Below are 15304 nucleotides of genomic sequence, written 5' to 3'. Positions count from 1 at the left end.
TTCAGAGAGGAAGAAAATTACTGCAGGTAGACCTGAATGATTATGAAATTAATAATATTATTATAATCATAGAACACTATCGATCGATAGTGTTTGTGTCACAGTGCTGGGTAAGTATTAATTACATTAGCAATGTTATTAACAGTTATAATCTTAACACCTATGCTCCCATAAAGGAGAAAGGTCATTTAAACATGCAGTCTTTTGTGGCCTGTAGAGGAGTAAAGCCATCCCGTAAACCTCTTCAGTATAGTGTGCTCCAATATGCTTGTGTTTCTGGAGACCAGAAGAGTTCTGCCTAGAAATTTATTTTTCTTCCAGTAGGTAACTTGAGTGTCCTCTTTTCTTCACACTGTACAACCCTTCCTTTGTGTTCTTTTATTCATTGTTTACAAGCCAACTTTGTCGCTTCTCAAACCGAGTGAAATAAAAAGTGATGGTGACAGTGATTGAGTAGTAGACAAAACGTCAAGCATGAGTAAATTTTTTAGTAATAGTGTGATTCAGGAAGAAGAAATATGTGATATTTTGCACAATAACAATTCAGGTGATGATCTGATAGCTTCAGATAGTGAAAGTCAGGGTGATTATGTACGTAGTGAAAAGTATGTTTTACGGCCAACAATATTTGACTTGTATGATAACGGAGAATGTCCAACAGCTAAGAAAATGGTGTACTTAATGAAGGACAAAATTAACTATTAGGGCTCTGCATCTTCCATATGCACATTATTGAAATCCCTCAGTTTCAAATGCCAGTGAGCCAATGATGGTAGGAATTTGTTTTTAGAAAGAAGCGACATTGTTGCTGCAAGACTAAAATTTTTCTGTACAGTGCATACATAATCTATGGACCTCTGTTGGTGACAGACGTTACTTCTATTTGGATGAAACCTGGATTAAACAGGTCCACTCTAAGGAAGACATATGGCAATATTTGTAGAGAAGAGGGGGGCCATCGAGCACCCGTTGGAAAAGGAGGCAGGCTGATCATATGTCATGTAGTGTCGGTGAAAAGCAGGCTTTGTACTAGACAGTGGTGATTTTTTTTAATTTTTTTTGACCTTACAGCAAGGATCTAGATTATCATTCGGAAATGAATGTTGACTCATTTAAAGACTGGTTTCACAATTACTTAGAAGAGGGATTGATTACAACAGGGTCAGGTATGGAGAAAAGGGAGGAGGAAGTAGCTTCTGCAGCTGTCAGGAAAGATAGGACTGACCAGGAGGGAAGGGGATCAAATGAGGTGGTTAGGGTTGAGGCTCTGGTCATGGGGGATTCTATCGTTAGACATGTCGGGAAAGTGTGTGGAGGAAAGGGTACCAGGGTAGAGTGTTATCCAGGAATTAGGTTAAGGCAGATGTTGAGGAAAGTAGAAGAGAAGGAGGAGGGAAAGGAGAAGGTGTATAGTGTTTCACGTTGGTACTAACAACATAAGACAAGCAGGTATAAGTACTAACATAGTTGGGGATGTGTGGGATCTAGTAAATGCAGCACGGATGAAGTTTAAGGAAGCGGAGATTGTTATCAGTGGAATACTGTGTAGGAGGGATACTGACTGGAGGGTGATTGGGGATTTAAATGAGACTGGAGTGGTTATGTGGGGAAACTGGGAGTGAAATTTCTAGATCCTAATGGGTGGGTAGGAAATAGGGATCTGCGCTCAGAGGCCTTCACTTAAACTGCAGTGGTTGACATTTGGTAAATTGAGAACACCCGCTACGATCACGTTCCTTTCCTTATCGTTTCCCACATAGCTGATTATCTTATCAAATAATTCTGAATCAGCATCTGCGCTACCCTTTCCTGGTCTGTAGGAAATTTGTTTAGAAGGGTTATAGGGAGGTACATTCAGGAAAACAGGGTGGCCTAGGGAGCGGTGTTAAGGGAACAGGGAACTGGAAATCAAGTAGGGATGACATAAAACTGTTAGTGCTCAACTGTAGAAGTGTTGTAAAGAAAGGAATAGAATTAAGTAATTTAATAGATATATACTTACCAGATATTGTAATAGGAGTTGAATCATGGTTGAGAAATGATATAATGGATGCAGAAATTTTCTCACGGAACTGGAGGGTGTATCATAGAGATAGGATAGGAATGGTAGGAGGGGGAGTATTCATTCTCGTGAAAGAAGAATTTGTAAGCTACGAAAAAGTTAAAGACGACAAGCACGAAATTCTAGGGGTAAGGCTCATTTCTAAAGATAATAGGCAACTTGATTAGAAAGTTTGATGCAAATGTTACAAACACAAGTTAAAACTATTGTAGTATAATTTTACAATATTGTTTAAAAAATATATATCGGCATTTGTCTGGAATTGAAATTGATCCTCTTCTTTTAATTTTTGGTGAATCATGATATCAAAATTAAATTTTAACATCACAACATCTCATTCCAATTTTATATGACCAATAATTGTAATTATTTGTTTTAAGGTTATCCATTGTGCTGATTTCGCCCATTAAGAAGGGCGAAACATGTTCACAACCTTTCTATTTTTTATAATTATTTAACCACAGTATGTGGTATTGTAAGTATTGACTAGGTTAAGTGGTATGTTCCGAGCTGTCAGTGGAGAGATGGTGTGGGAGGACGTCAGTAGACGAATAAGTTTGGATGGTGTCTTTAAAAGTAGGAAAGATCACAATATGAAGATAAAGTTGGAATTCAAGAGGACAGATTGGGGCAAATATTCGTTTATAGGAAGGGGAGTTAGGGATTGGAATAACTTACCAAGGGAGATGTTCAATAAATTTCCAATTTCTTTGCAATCATTTAAGAAAAGGTTAGGAAAACAACAGATAGGGAATCTGCCACCTGGGCGACTGCCCTAAATGCGGATCAGGATTGATTGATTGATTGATTGATTGATTGATTGATTGATTGATTGATTGATTGATTGATTGATTGATTGATTGATTCTGGCTATCATTCTAAAATAATAGACGAACTGCCCATCACTAGCTCTTGTAAATCAGATTTTCAACAGTGGCTGCCAGAACATAACACTTCATACAATTGAACAGTCAGAAAGGTGAAGTTGCTAGCCCGTCATGCCATATAAAACAGTTGAAAAATGTATGAATTAGATCAGGTCACGCTGGGATTATGCCACCAAGTTACCCACTTGCCCCATATCATTGTCAATATCATCTGAGATGACATTGACTAAAGTGAGGGTCATTAAGTACATCTGTATCTACCAAGTGAGTTAGCCATGCATTTTAGGGTTGCATAGCTGTGAGCCTGAATTTGGGAGATGGTGGGTTCAAATCCCACTGTCGGCAGCCTCGAAGATGGTTTTTCCATGATCTACAATTTTCACACCAGGAAAATGCTGGAGCTGTACCTTAATTAAGGTCATGGCCACTACCTTCCCAATCCTTGTGTTGCCAAAAATCTTCAATGTGTTAGTGTGATGTTAAACCACTAGAGAGAGAGAAAAAAATGAAAGAAACATCTGTATCTAGATCTTCCAGCTTTCAATAAATACCCAAGGCCAATAATGTTCATGAACTATCACTGCCAACACAATATATACTGCAATACAACTTTAAACCTTCTCAGTGTATAGAAACACTAATAACTCTTATAACACTATAGCATGACTGGCATCTTCAGCCGTAGTCTCATGCCTAAAGGATAAAGATCAGGATCCTGATTATTCTAGTCAAAGTGTTACATAGAGAAACGTATATGTTATAAAAACGAGGAAACTTGAAAGTTCTCAAATGACAATTTATACAATAAATTAAACATGTCTAAAAATATGTATGAGAAAAATGATTAATGTTGGTACAATCTTACATTGAGGCCTTTAAAACATTCTTAAAAATAACCAATCTGTCCTTATTTACATGAACGATAAGAAAGTCTATGACTAAAATTATGGCCTTGAGTTACAAGTTCAAAGTATGAATGGAATCTGGTTAAAGGCAACCCAATTTGAAGTCGTAGAATGGTTACTATGGACCCTAAGTAGCTTAATCATTTAAAGATGACATTGAAAATTATTGTAGGAAGCTTATAGTATTGTCATAGAGTATAGAACTATGTGGCTGTTGGAATTGTCATAGAGTATAGAACTATGTGGCTGATAGAGTTATTGTTATTAAACCTGTATTAGTAAGGTGAGTCCACAGTCTTCTTATTTTTGTTAAAGATGGCCATGCAATAGGTGAAATATGCCCCGTTAAATTAGTAAGATATAAATCTTAATTTTAAGAACCCAATATGTATTGAATAGGTGGATCTCAATTAACTTTTGTAACATTGTTGAATTAATGAACATTTTAATATGGACCAGTCATGAGATTTGTAACATGTAAGTGGTATATTCCGAGCTGTCAGTGGAGAGATGCTGTGGAATGACATTAGTAGACGAATAAGTTAGAGTGGTGTCTTTAAAAGTAGGAAAGTTCACAATATGAAGATAAAGTTGGAATTCAAGAGGACAAATTGGGGCAAATATTCATGTATAAGAATGGGATTTAGGGTTTGAAATAACTTACAAAGAGAGGTGTTCAATAAATTTCCGATTTCTTTGCAATTACTTAAGGAAAGGCTAGGAAAACAACAGATGGGAAATCTGCCACCTGGGTGACTGCCACAAATGCAAATCAGTGGTGACTGAACAAAAATACATTTCTCCAAATCAGAAGTTTATATACTCAAGTGTCTAGAACCAAACAGCAATCCCACGTATACTGGCCAAACGAAGTGTAATGTCCACACCATGTACAAAGAACACAAAAATGTGTTTAGATACAATTAGCATTCAGCCTTCTGAGAGCATTTATTATGACAGCTCACACCATTTCATAGACATCAACACCAATCTAAATACTGTATTTACATATTTAAAGTAAAAGTAAATTATTAGACATTAAAGAAGCAATAGAAATTCATATCACAAAAAAGCTCACCAAAGCAACCTCAACAGCCACACACATTTGAAAAAAAAAAACCCAGCCTCTTTGTGCTACTAAATTAATTTTTGGAACAACTTTTCACAACATTTTCATTAGTCCTCAATGAACCCCACCGCAGGCCACATCGTTGCTAAACATCTGGAATGTGGATTAGGTTATTTGCATTAAATTCCTTAAACTTAGGCAGCATTCTCACCACAAGAGATGTTTTAGTAGGCTGTTATTTATTGCTAAATATATTATCCTACAAGGTACTCTGAATTCATTTCCACATTTTTATTCAAAATTATTATCATGCATTTACTCGCTAACACACATCAAGGCAAACGCAATACATGGGTGGAAATTGAAATCCCAACACCAAGAAAGAGTTGTGCTAGATAAACGAAATTCAGAGGAATGTTTACACATCTGAAAGATGACACCCATTCAGATTTCTGCACTAGCCAATGAAAAGTAGTGCTAGTAGAGCCCCTATGTCCTTGTAAAGCAAGTTTGCTTTAAATATGCTCTGTACACATCGTGACCGTTAGTTATTGGCCGTTGTTGACATTGTGAGGTAGGTGCAAATGAAACATGCCATAAGGAGATGAAGAAGGCAGTATCACCAGCTTACAGAGTTTAAATGAGGCCACGTAATAGGCTAGGAAAAGTTGGATGTTCTTTCCGTGATATTGCAGAAAGACTTGGCAGGGACGTATCCATAATGCATTGGTATTGGCGACAATGGTCACAGGAAGGCACTGTCTGAAGAAGTCTGAGGTCTGGCTGCAACACAGGCCACTACGAAGAGGGAAGACCGCCGTATTTGCCGCACAGCTGTGGTAGATTATGCTGCATCTGCAGCAGCCATTAGAGCTTCAGTTGATACCAGAGTCACACAACGAACTGTAACAAATCGATTACTTGAGGGACAGGTCCGAGCCAGAGACCTGTAGCGTTCATACCAGTAACTCTGAATCACTGCCACATGGAGTTTCCGTGGTTTCAAGCTAGAGCTCACTGGAGGGTGGAGTGGAGATCTGTTGTTTTCTCAGATGAGAGCATTTTTGTTTTAGTGCCAGTGGTGACTGTAGGTTGGTAAAGAGGAGGCCAGATGAGTGCTTGGAATCAAGCAATCTGCAGCGTCGACACTGGTCCTGCACCAGGAGTTGTGGTCTGGGGAGCAATTTCCTGTGACAGCAGAAGCACTCTTGTCACTATCCCAAGAATATTGATAGCAGATCTCTACGTCAGACTGGTGATTGAACTGGCTGTGCTACCATTCATTTGCAGTATTCATGGGGGTGTTTTCCAACAAGATAACACTTGTCCTCATATTGCTGCTGTCACCCATTGTGCTCCACAGAGTGTCAACAAGTTGCCTTGGCCTTTTGGCCATTGAGCACGTATGGAACATTATGGGATGACAAATCCAGCATGATCCAATACCAGCATGCTAGTTTGACTGACCAAGTGCAACTGGTATGGCAAGTGTATGACACAATGCATGCGCATTTGCATACTTGAATTGAAAATCCTGGTGATTACAGGAGGTATTAATGTTGCATATCTTCTTGCACATACTTGAACCTGTGCCCTGAAAACTTTAATGAAATAAATATCCTACCTAGACAGTTGCTTAACCTAAATTGCATTCCCCTAAACTAATATCTTCTTGGTATTGGGGTTTAATTTTCTGCCAGTGTATAACCAAGTAGCTCTTCCGCTCCCCTCTCCACTGAAGAGAATTATTGCCTACCACCTTCCTCTCACCCCATAACGTAGCAAATCTTGACTGGAGCAGGGAAACTGGCTTCAGTCCAAACATATTTGCTGCAGGTAATGGGTAGTTAGCAGCTTAAGATAAGTACAGAAAACTTTCTGAAAGTTACAAAGATGATGGTAGAGGACTTCTGCATTCACATTTTGTCTCACTTGTTCATAATATCACCAATTCACCATCATTGACACGTTCATGCAACGTAAACAATAATGTAAGTATATATGTATGGTTAAAAGTGATTTGATAGAATCTGAGGATATTCTTGTAGAACGAAACATGTAATTGTTTATTAGCATGTTAACATTTTAACAGGAACACTACTGTATTATGTGTGTTGTTATTAGTGTTTCAACAAACTGAAAGCTTTAAAGTTGTAATATCAGAGTTAACACTAGAAAAAATATGGCTTCATTCCAAAAAAAGAACTACTGGTACATATACCATACAAATTTGTTACCCAGTCCATTAAGAACATTTCACCTATTATTGTCAGCTGATGTGTTAGTTACATGTGTGATATAATTTTAATTATTTCATTACTATTTATATATTTGACTGGTAATAATAATATAATATAATATAATATAATATAATATAATATAATATAATATAATAGCATGTGGGCTCCAAAGAGGCCTGGTGCAGCTCTTTTAAGTTGATGCTGTATAGGCAACCTGCATGTCTGTGAGCATGTGGACCTATCTATGATGAATTCTAGTGATGAAGACAGTATACAAACACACCCCCAGCCTCCGACCCATTGGAATTAACAAATGAAGGTTAAAATCCCTGACCCAGACGGGAATCAAATCTGGGACCCCCTGGACCAATGGCCAGCATGCTAACCATTTAGGCACAGAGCTGGATTATTATTATTATTATTATTATTATTATTATTATTATTATTATTATTATTATTATTATTATTATTATTCTTTCGAATGGGCCACCAGAGGACCACGTGCCAATTTCAATTCCTTCTTCTTTGTTCTTTCCTTTTCTTCCAGTACACTTTCATCTGTTCACTATGTTTCTTCTTTCTGTCTTCAGACCACTTTGAACCAGTCTTTTTTACTTTCCTACCTTGGAATCCTTCTATTTTCAATACTTTTTCCCGAAAGCCTTCTCTATTATTTATTTCTTCTGTTGTTATATTGTTTTTTTCTAAATCCTTTCTTACTTCATTGACCCAGCTTGTCGTTGATTTCTTACCCCACAAATATCTGAAAATCTTACTGGTTAATCTACTACCTTGCATTCGATATAAATGTCCAAAAAACATAAGTCTCCTTTTCCTCATTACATCTGTTATATTTTCTATTTTTTGATATATTTCAGCATTACTTCGTAATTTCCAACCTTCTGCTGTGTTTTGTGGGCCTAATATTTTCCTCATGATTCGCTTTTCTAGTATTTCTAGTTTATCTAAATTATAGTTTAATGCCAGACATTCGCTGGCATATAGGCATTCTGGTTTCACTACTGTGTTGTAATGCCTTATTTTGGCATTTTTGGATAGGCATCTTTTATTGTAGATATCTTTGGTGACACCATAAGCTCTCTCCATTTTATGTACCCTCTCCTCTACTGCAGATTTTTCTAAACCATTTTCTTGGATTATTTCCCCTAGATATTTGAATTTTTTTACCCTCTCTATTTGGCCAATATCTGTTTTCAGAAATTTTGGTGCATCCCAAATATTTGTTAAAAATTTTGTTTTTTCTGCAGAAATTCTTAAGCCAGTTCTGCTGGCAATTCTTTCCAAGACATTTACTTGGGTTATAGCAGATGTCACATTTTCAGAAAGTATTGCAAAGTCATCTGCAAATGCAAGACAATTTATTTCAATCCTTTTGTTTCCTCTTCCTAACCTTATCGGTGAAATGTTGAGTTCAATAAGTTTTTCGTTCCAAATTCTCACTATTTTCTCTAGGACACAATTAAAAAGAATTGGTGATAGTCCGTTGCCTTGTCGTACACCAGTTTTTATTTTGAAAGGCTGTGATATCTCCCCCAGAAATTTCACTTTAGAGACTGTGTCTGTAAGTGTTTCACGGATTAGATTTGCCAGTTTAGACTTTATGCCAAATTCTCGAATTATTTTATATATAGTTTCTCTGTCAACAGAATCAAAAGCCTTTTTGAAATCTACAAACATGACTACAGTGTCCTTTGAATTAAGTAACCTGTGGCGAATTATTGACTTAAGATTAAATATTTGTTCTGAGCATGATCTTCCTTTCCTGAAACCACCTTGATATTCACCTAAATGATTGTCTAGTGTTGTTTCTACTCTGTTTAATAAAATCTTGGAAAATATTTTATATGCCACTGCTAATAAAGATATTCCTCTGTAGTTATTAACTTCCTGTTTATTACCTTTTTTGTGGAGTGGATGTATCAAGGCTACTTTCCATTCCTCAGGAATTTTTTCAGTTTTCCAGATTTCTTCAAAGAGTAATTGTAGCTTATTTGCTATATTTGGCAAGGACCACTTCAAAAGTTCCGCTGTAATAGAATCTTCTCTGCTAGCTTTGTTGTTTTTGAGGGTTTTAATTACTTCTTCAATTTATTTTATAGTTGGTGGTATGTCTTCTTCCAAATTTTCATCAATATCTTGAAATTCTAATTTATGACTTGGTTCAGGACAGTTCAAAAGTTGATCAAAATATCTTGCTAATATCTCACAATTTTCAGTATTGCTTAGTCCAATTCTGCCGTTTTCATCCTTGAAACTAACATTTGTAGTTTGGTACCCCATTAATTCATTCTTAAAAGTCTGATAAAAGTCACGGGTGTTATTTTTTATAAAGTTTTTTTTCCATTTCTATAAGTTTCTCCTTTTGAAAGGCTCGTTTAGTACTTCTGATTATCCTTGCTGTTTCCTTCCTTTGTTGTTTAAACTGATCAAAATCTTCAATTTTCTTTGAGCATTTCCATTTTTTCCATGTTTTAGCCCTCTCTGTTAAAGCTTCTTCACATATTTCATTCCACCATATACTCCTTTTATTTTTTATTGGCCCAAATGTTTTCTGTGCTGCATAATTAATTGCTTTGGATATTTCTTGCCAGTTGCCTTGTTTAGCCACTTTAATTTCGTCTTGGTAGTTTTTAATTGATTCTTTTGTTATAGTAAGTCTGTCTACATTATATTTTATTAACCTCTTTGGCTTTCTTTGTTCTTTATTAGGTAGGAGTTTGGCTTTAATTTTAGAGAGATAATGGTCAGAATCAAATTCACCATTCCTTACTACTTTCACATTCATAATTTCTTTTGTACTTTTTTTTGAAACAGCCACATGATCTAACTGAAATTCTCCTAACATTGGGTTTGGAGATATCCATGTTTTAGCTTTTCTGGGGAGTTTTCTAAAGAAGGTTGACATTAGTTTCAGGTGATAGCTTTGACGCAAACTGATTAGCCTAATACCATTTGTATTTGTTCTTCTGTGGGCTGGGTAATGTCCTACTACATTTCTAAATTTCTTTTCTCTACCTATTTGTGCATTGAAGTCACCTAATAGTAATATGGTGTTCATTTTCGGAATTTAGGATATTTCATTTTCCAAACGAACCCAGAATTCCTCTGTTTTTTGAGGGTTTTTCCTATTGTCTTCATTTATTGGTGCATGGCAATTAACAAGTGTGTACGTTTTGTTTTTGCATTTAATTGATAGGAGAGATATTCTTTCTGAGTTGGATTTAAATTCTGTTATATTTCCTATTATACTTTTATGAATGTAGAAAGCTGTACCAAGTAGTAGCATCCCCTTCATAATTTTGATTGCTGGTTTGCCTTTAAAGATCCTGTAGTTACAAGTGTCTGTTACATTTTCATCTAGGAATCTAGTTTCTTGAACTGCCAAAATTTAAATTTTGTTTTTCTCTAGAAGTATTTCTAGTTCTTTTTGTTTACCAGTCTTGAGTAGAGAATTTACATTTAAAGTGCCAAAAAAGAATTCCTTTTTGAATTTTATTTTAGAAGGATTCCAAGGTTGTTCCGACTCAACCTTCTGAGTGCAGTTGTTGGGACTCCCCAGAACCTTTAGTCCCAATGCACTGCGTGGCGCAATGGTGGATTTCTCTTTCGAGTTACCACCTGGGGTAGTGCCTTCATTCAGCGGACTTTCCATACTGCAATTGAAATTGTATAAAATACAAAGTGAGGAATTAGATTCCAGGATAAGATCGGATTGTTAGTCCGAAATTTGATTTTTGTTCGTGGTTCACTCCACTAGGCTCTTCCGCTCTCTCTACCGTTCGGAACTAAAGCAGAGTTCCTCTTCCGCCTTCAAGACCGTTGGCCAGGTTTCACCTGTAACCCTAGGCAGGGGCCCACCCGGAGCCAGATGGACCCAGGTTTTTTAACGAGGTTGTTACTCCTCCCCCTCCTCACTTCCCCGTCTCTTGATAGACAAGGCCCCGGGCTATTTCTAACCTGGTGCAGCACTCTAAGGCAGACTCTCAGACAGCTGATGATGGGACGAGTCCACCATCTTGTGTATGTAGACCTTTATTTCAAGCTATAGCTGTTCAGTGTTATTTTAATCAATTAGGCTAACCTAAATATTCTTACAAATGAAACAGTTCATTTTATCACTCTAATTTATTTCAGGATGACCCAGTAAAGGCACACACAAACAATTCCATTCAACCATGAATGATCACACTTGCTCATTGTTGCCTATATACTCCCTTCAGCAGTAGGCAGTCTGGCTCATTGGTATTATCTGAGATGGCTATAATCCTTATTGACAGGCTTGCCTTACTTTCACTTTTGTTCGCAAGCCCAATTACCCCACATACTACCTACAGGTGGATGGTTACGAACAAGGGCTGCTGACCCCCACAACACATGATGACTATTCCTTGGTTTGACTCCAGAGACAGTCCAGTAGTTCACAATCAAACAAAGTGAACTACATAACACTGACAACTATACAGGACAAGCTCAACAGTGCTTATCAGCAGGACAATACTTCTCACAACAACTACAAGAGTAGTCCGTTGCCTTCAAACACTGCTTCCAGACTGTGGTCATAATGTTGTCCAGTATCCTTAGCAGCTTAGATAAGTACAGAAATATTTGTATTAGTTAATATGGTGATGGTTTAATACTACTACAATCATTATTTGTTAATACTTGTTCATATCACCAACTTTCAATCATTGACAAGTTTATGCAACGTAATCCAAATACGTGCATGATTTAAAGTGATTTGATAAATCTCAGGATGTTCTTGTAGAACGAAGCATGTCATTCTTTGTTTAATAGTGTGTATTTTCACAGGTATGTCATAGTGTTATGTGAGTTATAATTAGTGTTTTTGACAGACTGAATAGCCTTAAAGTTACATTAAGCTCTAATGGCTCACTCCACATCAGTACACATGTAGTAATCCAGTCAGTACTTCAAGGCATTACACACACCGTACTCCACTTAAATACTCTGACATCTGTAGGACACTGACAGCATCGACCACTACTGTCACCCCAGTTCGACTACCAAACTCCAGCACTGACTGGTGGAACACCCACCACACACTTGATTCTCCAACACTAAAACCACACCTTGTTCATGTTGGCCTTGTATTTATATCTTGATGATAGGTTACTAGAATATTCAGAGCTTGGCTAGAGATGGAGCATTCCTGTTCCATGTTCCAGAAGGTGCAGAGTGAAACCAGATGAGGAGAAAAGTAAAAGGAGAGGCTGGCCATGCCCTCAGACTGAGAACTCCCTGTTAACTCACTAGCCCCTTCCAGGAAGTACTGAAGGGGGTTATGACAAGGCTGGCACAAAACAATATCAATGCTGATGTTCAGTACATAGGAGTGATAGAATTATCTGATTTCTCTACCACCTTTAACGATAGATGAGTTACCTCATTGAAGCAATTTTTGTGCTTTCAGAGCATCTATTCTCAGCTAGTCAGTCAAGCCAATTAATGAAGTTGGTAAATTAATTTTGATGTAAAAGCCTTAAATTATTTAGTAGAGTTACATAGCCTAACCTACAACACTGCTTAATACTTAAGATTTCTTTTGTTTTAGATTGCCATATCCATCACCTCCTCCATTTTTATTGCTGCCCAATGTACTAATGGATGGCCTAGTTATTGCAATTGTTGCATTTTCTGTGAACATGTCTATGTCATCTATATTTGCTAGAAAATTGAATTACAGTGTTGATGCAAATCAAGAGTTACTAGCTTCGGTAAGTATAAAATTTTATACTATAATTACTCATATTTTACCACTGTGATTATTTTTCCTTATTCAGATAAATGCGGTATTAAGTGAACATGTAGTAATATTATGATATTACTTAACAACTGTTTTATTTCTAGGGTTTTTCAAATATATTTGGATCTTTTTTCTCTTGCATCCCATTTGGTGCTTCTCTCTCTCGGAGTCTGATTCAACAAACTGTGGGAGGTAAAACTCAACTTGCAAGTTTGGTATCCTGTGTTCTCCTCCTCTTGGTATTACTGGTTATTGGGCCATTTTTTGAGCCTTTACCAAATGTAAGTTGGTGTTAAAGATATACTGTAAAATTCAGTCTTAGTCTGTTGTTATAATCATTATAAAATATCAAAGCCATTTCTTATTAACAGTGCTTATTATTATTATTATTATTATTATTATTATTATTATTATTATTAATTATATACAGTCGTATCAGCACACACTTTCTTTTTTTAAACATAACCGGTTTTCAGACACTAAGGTCCATCATCAGTGTTAAAATTTAAATTTAATTCCACGTGTGTCGTCAAAATTAGTTAAAATGAATTTAAATGTAGCCCTATTGACATAAACTGTAAAATAAGAAAAAGAAAAAACAAGTGTAAAAATATGAAAATAATACATATAAACTTACAATGTTGTTGTAAAAGGTATGAACATACCATAGGAAGGGCTGGCTTTTCCTCGTGCTCAGGCTGTTGGTCGAGTACTGACAAACATTCAGCTTTAAGTAGGGAAACGAGCCGCAACCACATGGTGTTACGTCACCTCGAGGTTGCGGTGGAAGCACCTTGAGAAAACCACCTTGAACACATATCAGAAAGAAAGAAAATTATGGGTCCGTTTGGTTGACGACACGGTAGTATTTTTAAATGGAGACGTCATTACTCCCGAAACACTTCTGGGTTGTTTAAATTTGCTTGACAGCAACATTAAATACAATATGGAGAAAGAAAACGATAAAAAAAATTCTTGGACCGCACATCAACAAGGATAGATTTTGATATTTTTAGGAAACCCACACAGTCCATCACCACCATCAATAAAAACTCCAACCACCCAGCAGCTTACAACAGCTATATCAGTAGATTATTAAAACTTCCCCTGAGTAATGAAAACAAACTGAAAGAAATTAGAACAATAAAATAAATTTCTAAAGCAAATGGCTACAACCCAGAAATGATAGACAATATTATATGTAAGAAAGAAAACAGAGGAAAAAAATAAACCATGAGAAAAGAAAGAAAATCTCTGAACGTAATCAATTTGTAGTATTTACGTATTTTGGAAATCAAGTTTTCAAAATCGCGAATATATTTAAGAAATTTCAACCTAAAACAGCATTTAGAACCAGAAATAAAATATCAGAACATATATATATATAATGCACATAGTGTCAATAAAAAAAAAGATATATATACCAATTCGGGAGTATACAGGCTCACTTGTGACGACTGTAAGATGTTTTATATAGGAAGAACCGGGCGAACCTTAAATCAAAGATATCAAGAACATTTCAAGGCAATAAAGTACAACAGATATTCAGCTTTTGCGGAACATCTTTACAACAACCATCATAGCTTTTTAGGGATCGAGAAGGACATGAAATTAATTTTTAAGGGTAATTATGGATTTGAATTAAATACACGTGAAAACATTGAGATAGTTTGGGCGCAGACAAGGGATCCAGATAAAATTTTAAATGAAACAGTCGCAAGCAACATTTTGTTTACAATCTTGAGTTGACGTAACATCAGGTGCTTCCACCGCAACCTTGAGGTGACGTAACATAATGTGCTTGCAGCTCATTTTCGTACTTAACCCGTAGAGCGGGGCTTGCAGCTCCAGCCGCAATTCAAACTCTGCGCTAGGGTGGGCGATGCGGCTCCAGACACGCGACTGTTTTTATTTTTTTCTTACCTTTAGTATTAGGCGCGAGTCTTGAAACTTTCCTCACATGCTTTGGAAGGTGCTGCCATCTCTCCGAATTTTTTGAACTACGTAGTAAGAACGGTATTGCGACAAGGAATCCCCTTTCTATTTCGTTCGTTTTGTTCAATGCAAAAATCGCTTAAGCGCCGCATCACATTCAGCCCGTGTATTCATCAGTGGGCCGTAGAGATGGGGAATCTGATTCTTTTAGAAGAACCGATTCATTTGAACCGATTCATTAAAATAATTCGTTCATTCCAATACCACGTGACGGAGAGCCGAAAGCGAAACCATGGACTCAGATGAACCATTCCGTTATGTTCTTTATAACTGCTACTGCTTTACATGTTTACAGGTTACAAGTGAAATGTTCAAGTTATAATAATAATTGATAGCATTTTAACAAGAGTATTATCCTTTT

General features: G+C 36.6%; 1 protein-coding gene across 1 annotated transcript in view; it reads left to right on the top strand.

Moving 5' to 3' along the window:
- The window catches only part of Prestin (prestin), a 422871-nt gene that overhangs the window by 364336 nt on the left and 43231 nt on the right, over positions 1 to 15304 (top strand). The window contains exons 9-10 of the mRNA XM_067141052.2: positions 12757 to 12919; positions 13053 to 13229. Of these exons, the coding sequence (XP_066997153.2) occupies positions 12757 to 12919; positions 13053 to 13229 (340 nt within the window). The remainder of the gene's footprint in view (positions 1 to 12756; positions 12920 to 13052; positions 13230 to 15304) is intronic.

The sequence above is a fragment of the Anabrus simplex genome, chromosome 2 (assembly GCF_040414725.1).
Source record: "Anabrus simplex isolate iqAnaSimp1 chromosome 2, ASM4041472v1, whole genome shotgun sequence".
NCBI lineage: Eukaryota > Metazoa > Arthropoda > Insecta > Orthoptera > Tettigoniidae > Anabrus > Anabrus simplex.
The sequence above is the reverse complement of the archived record's forward strand: the minus strand, read 5'-3'. Positions and strand labels throughout refer to the sequence as shown.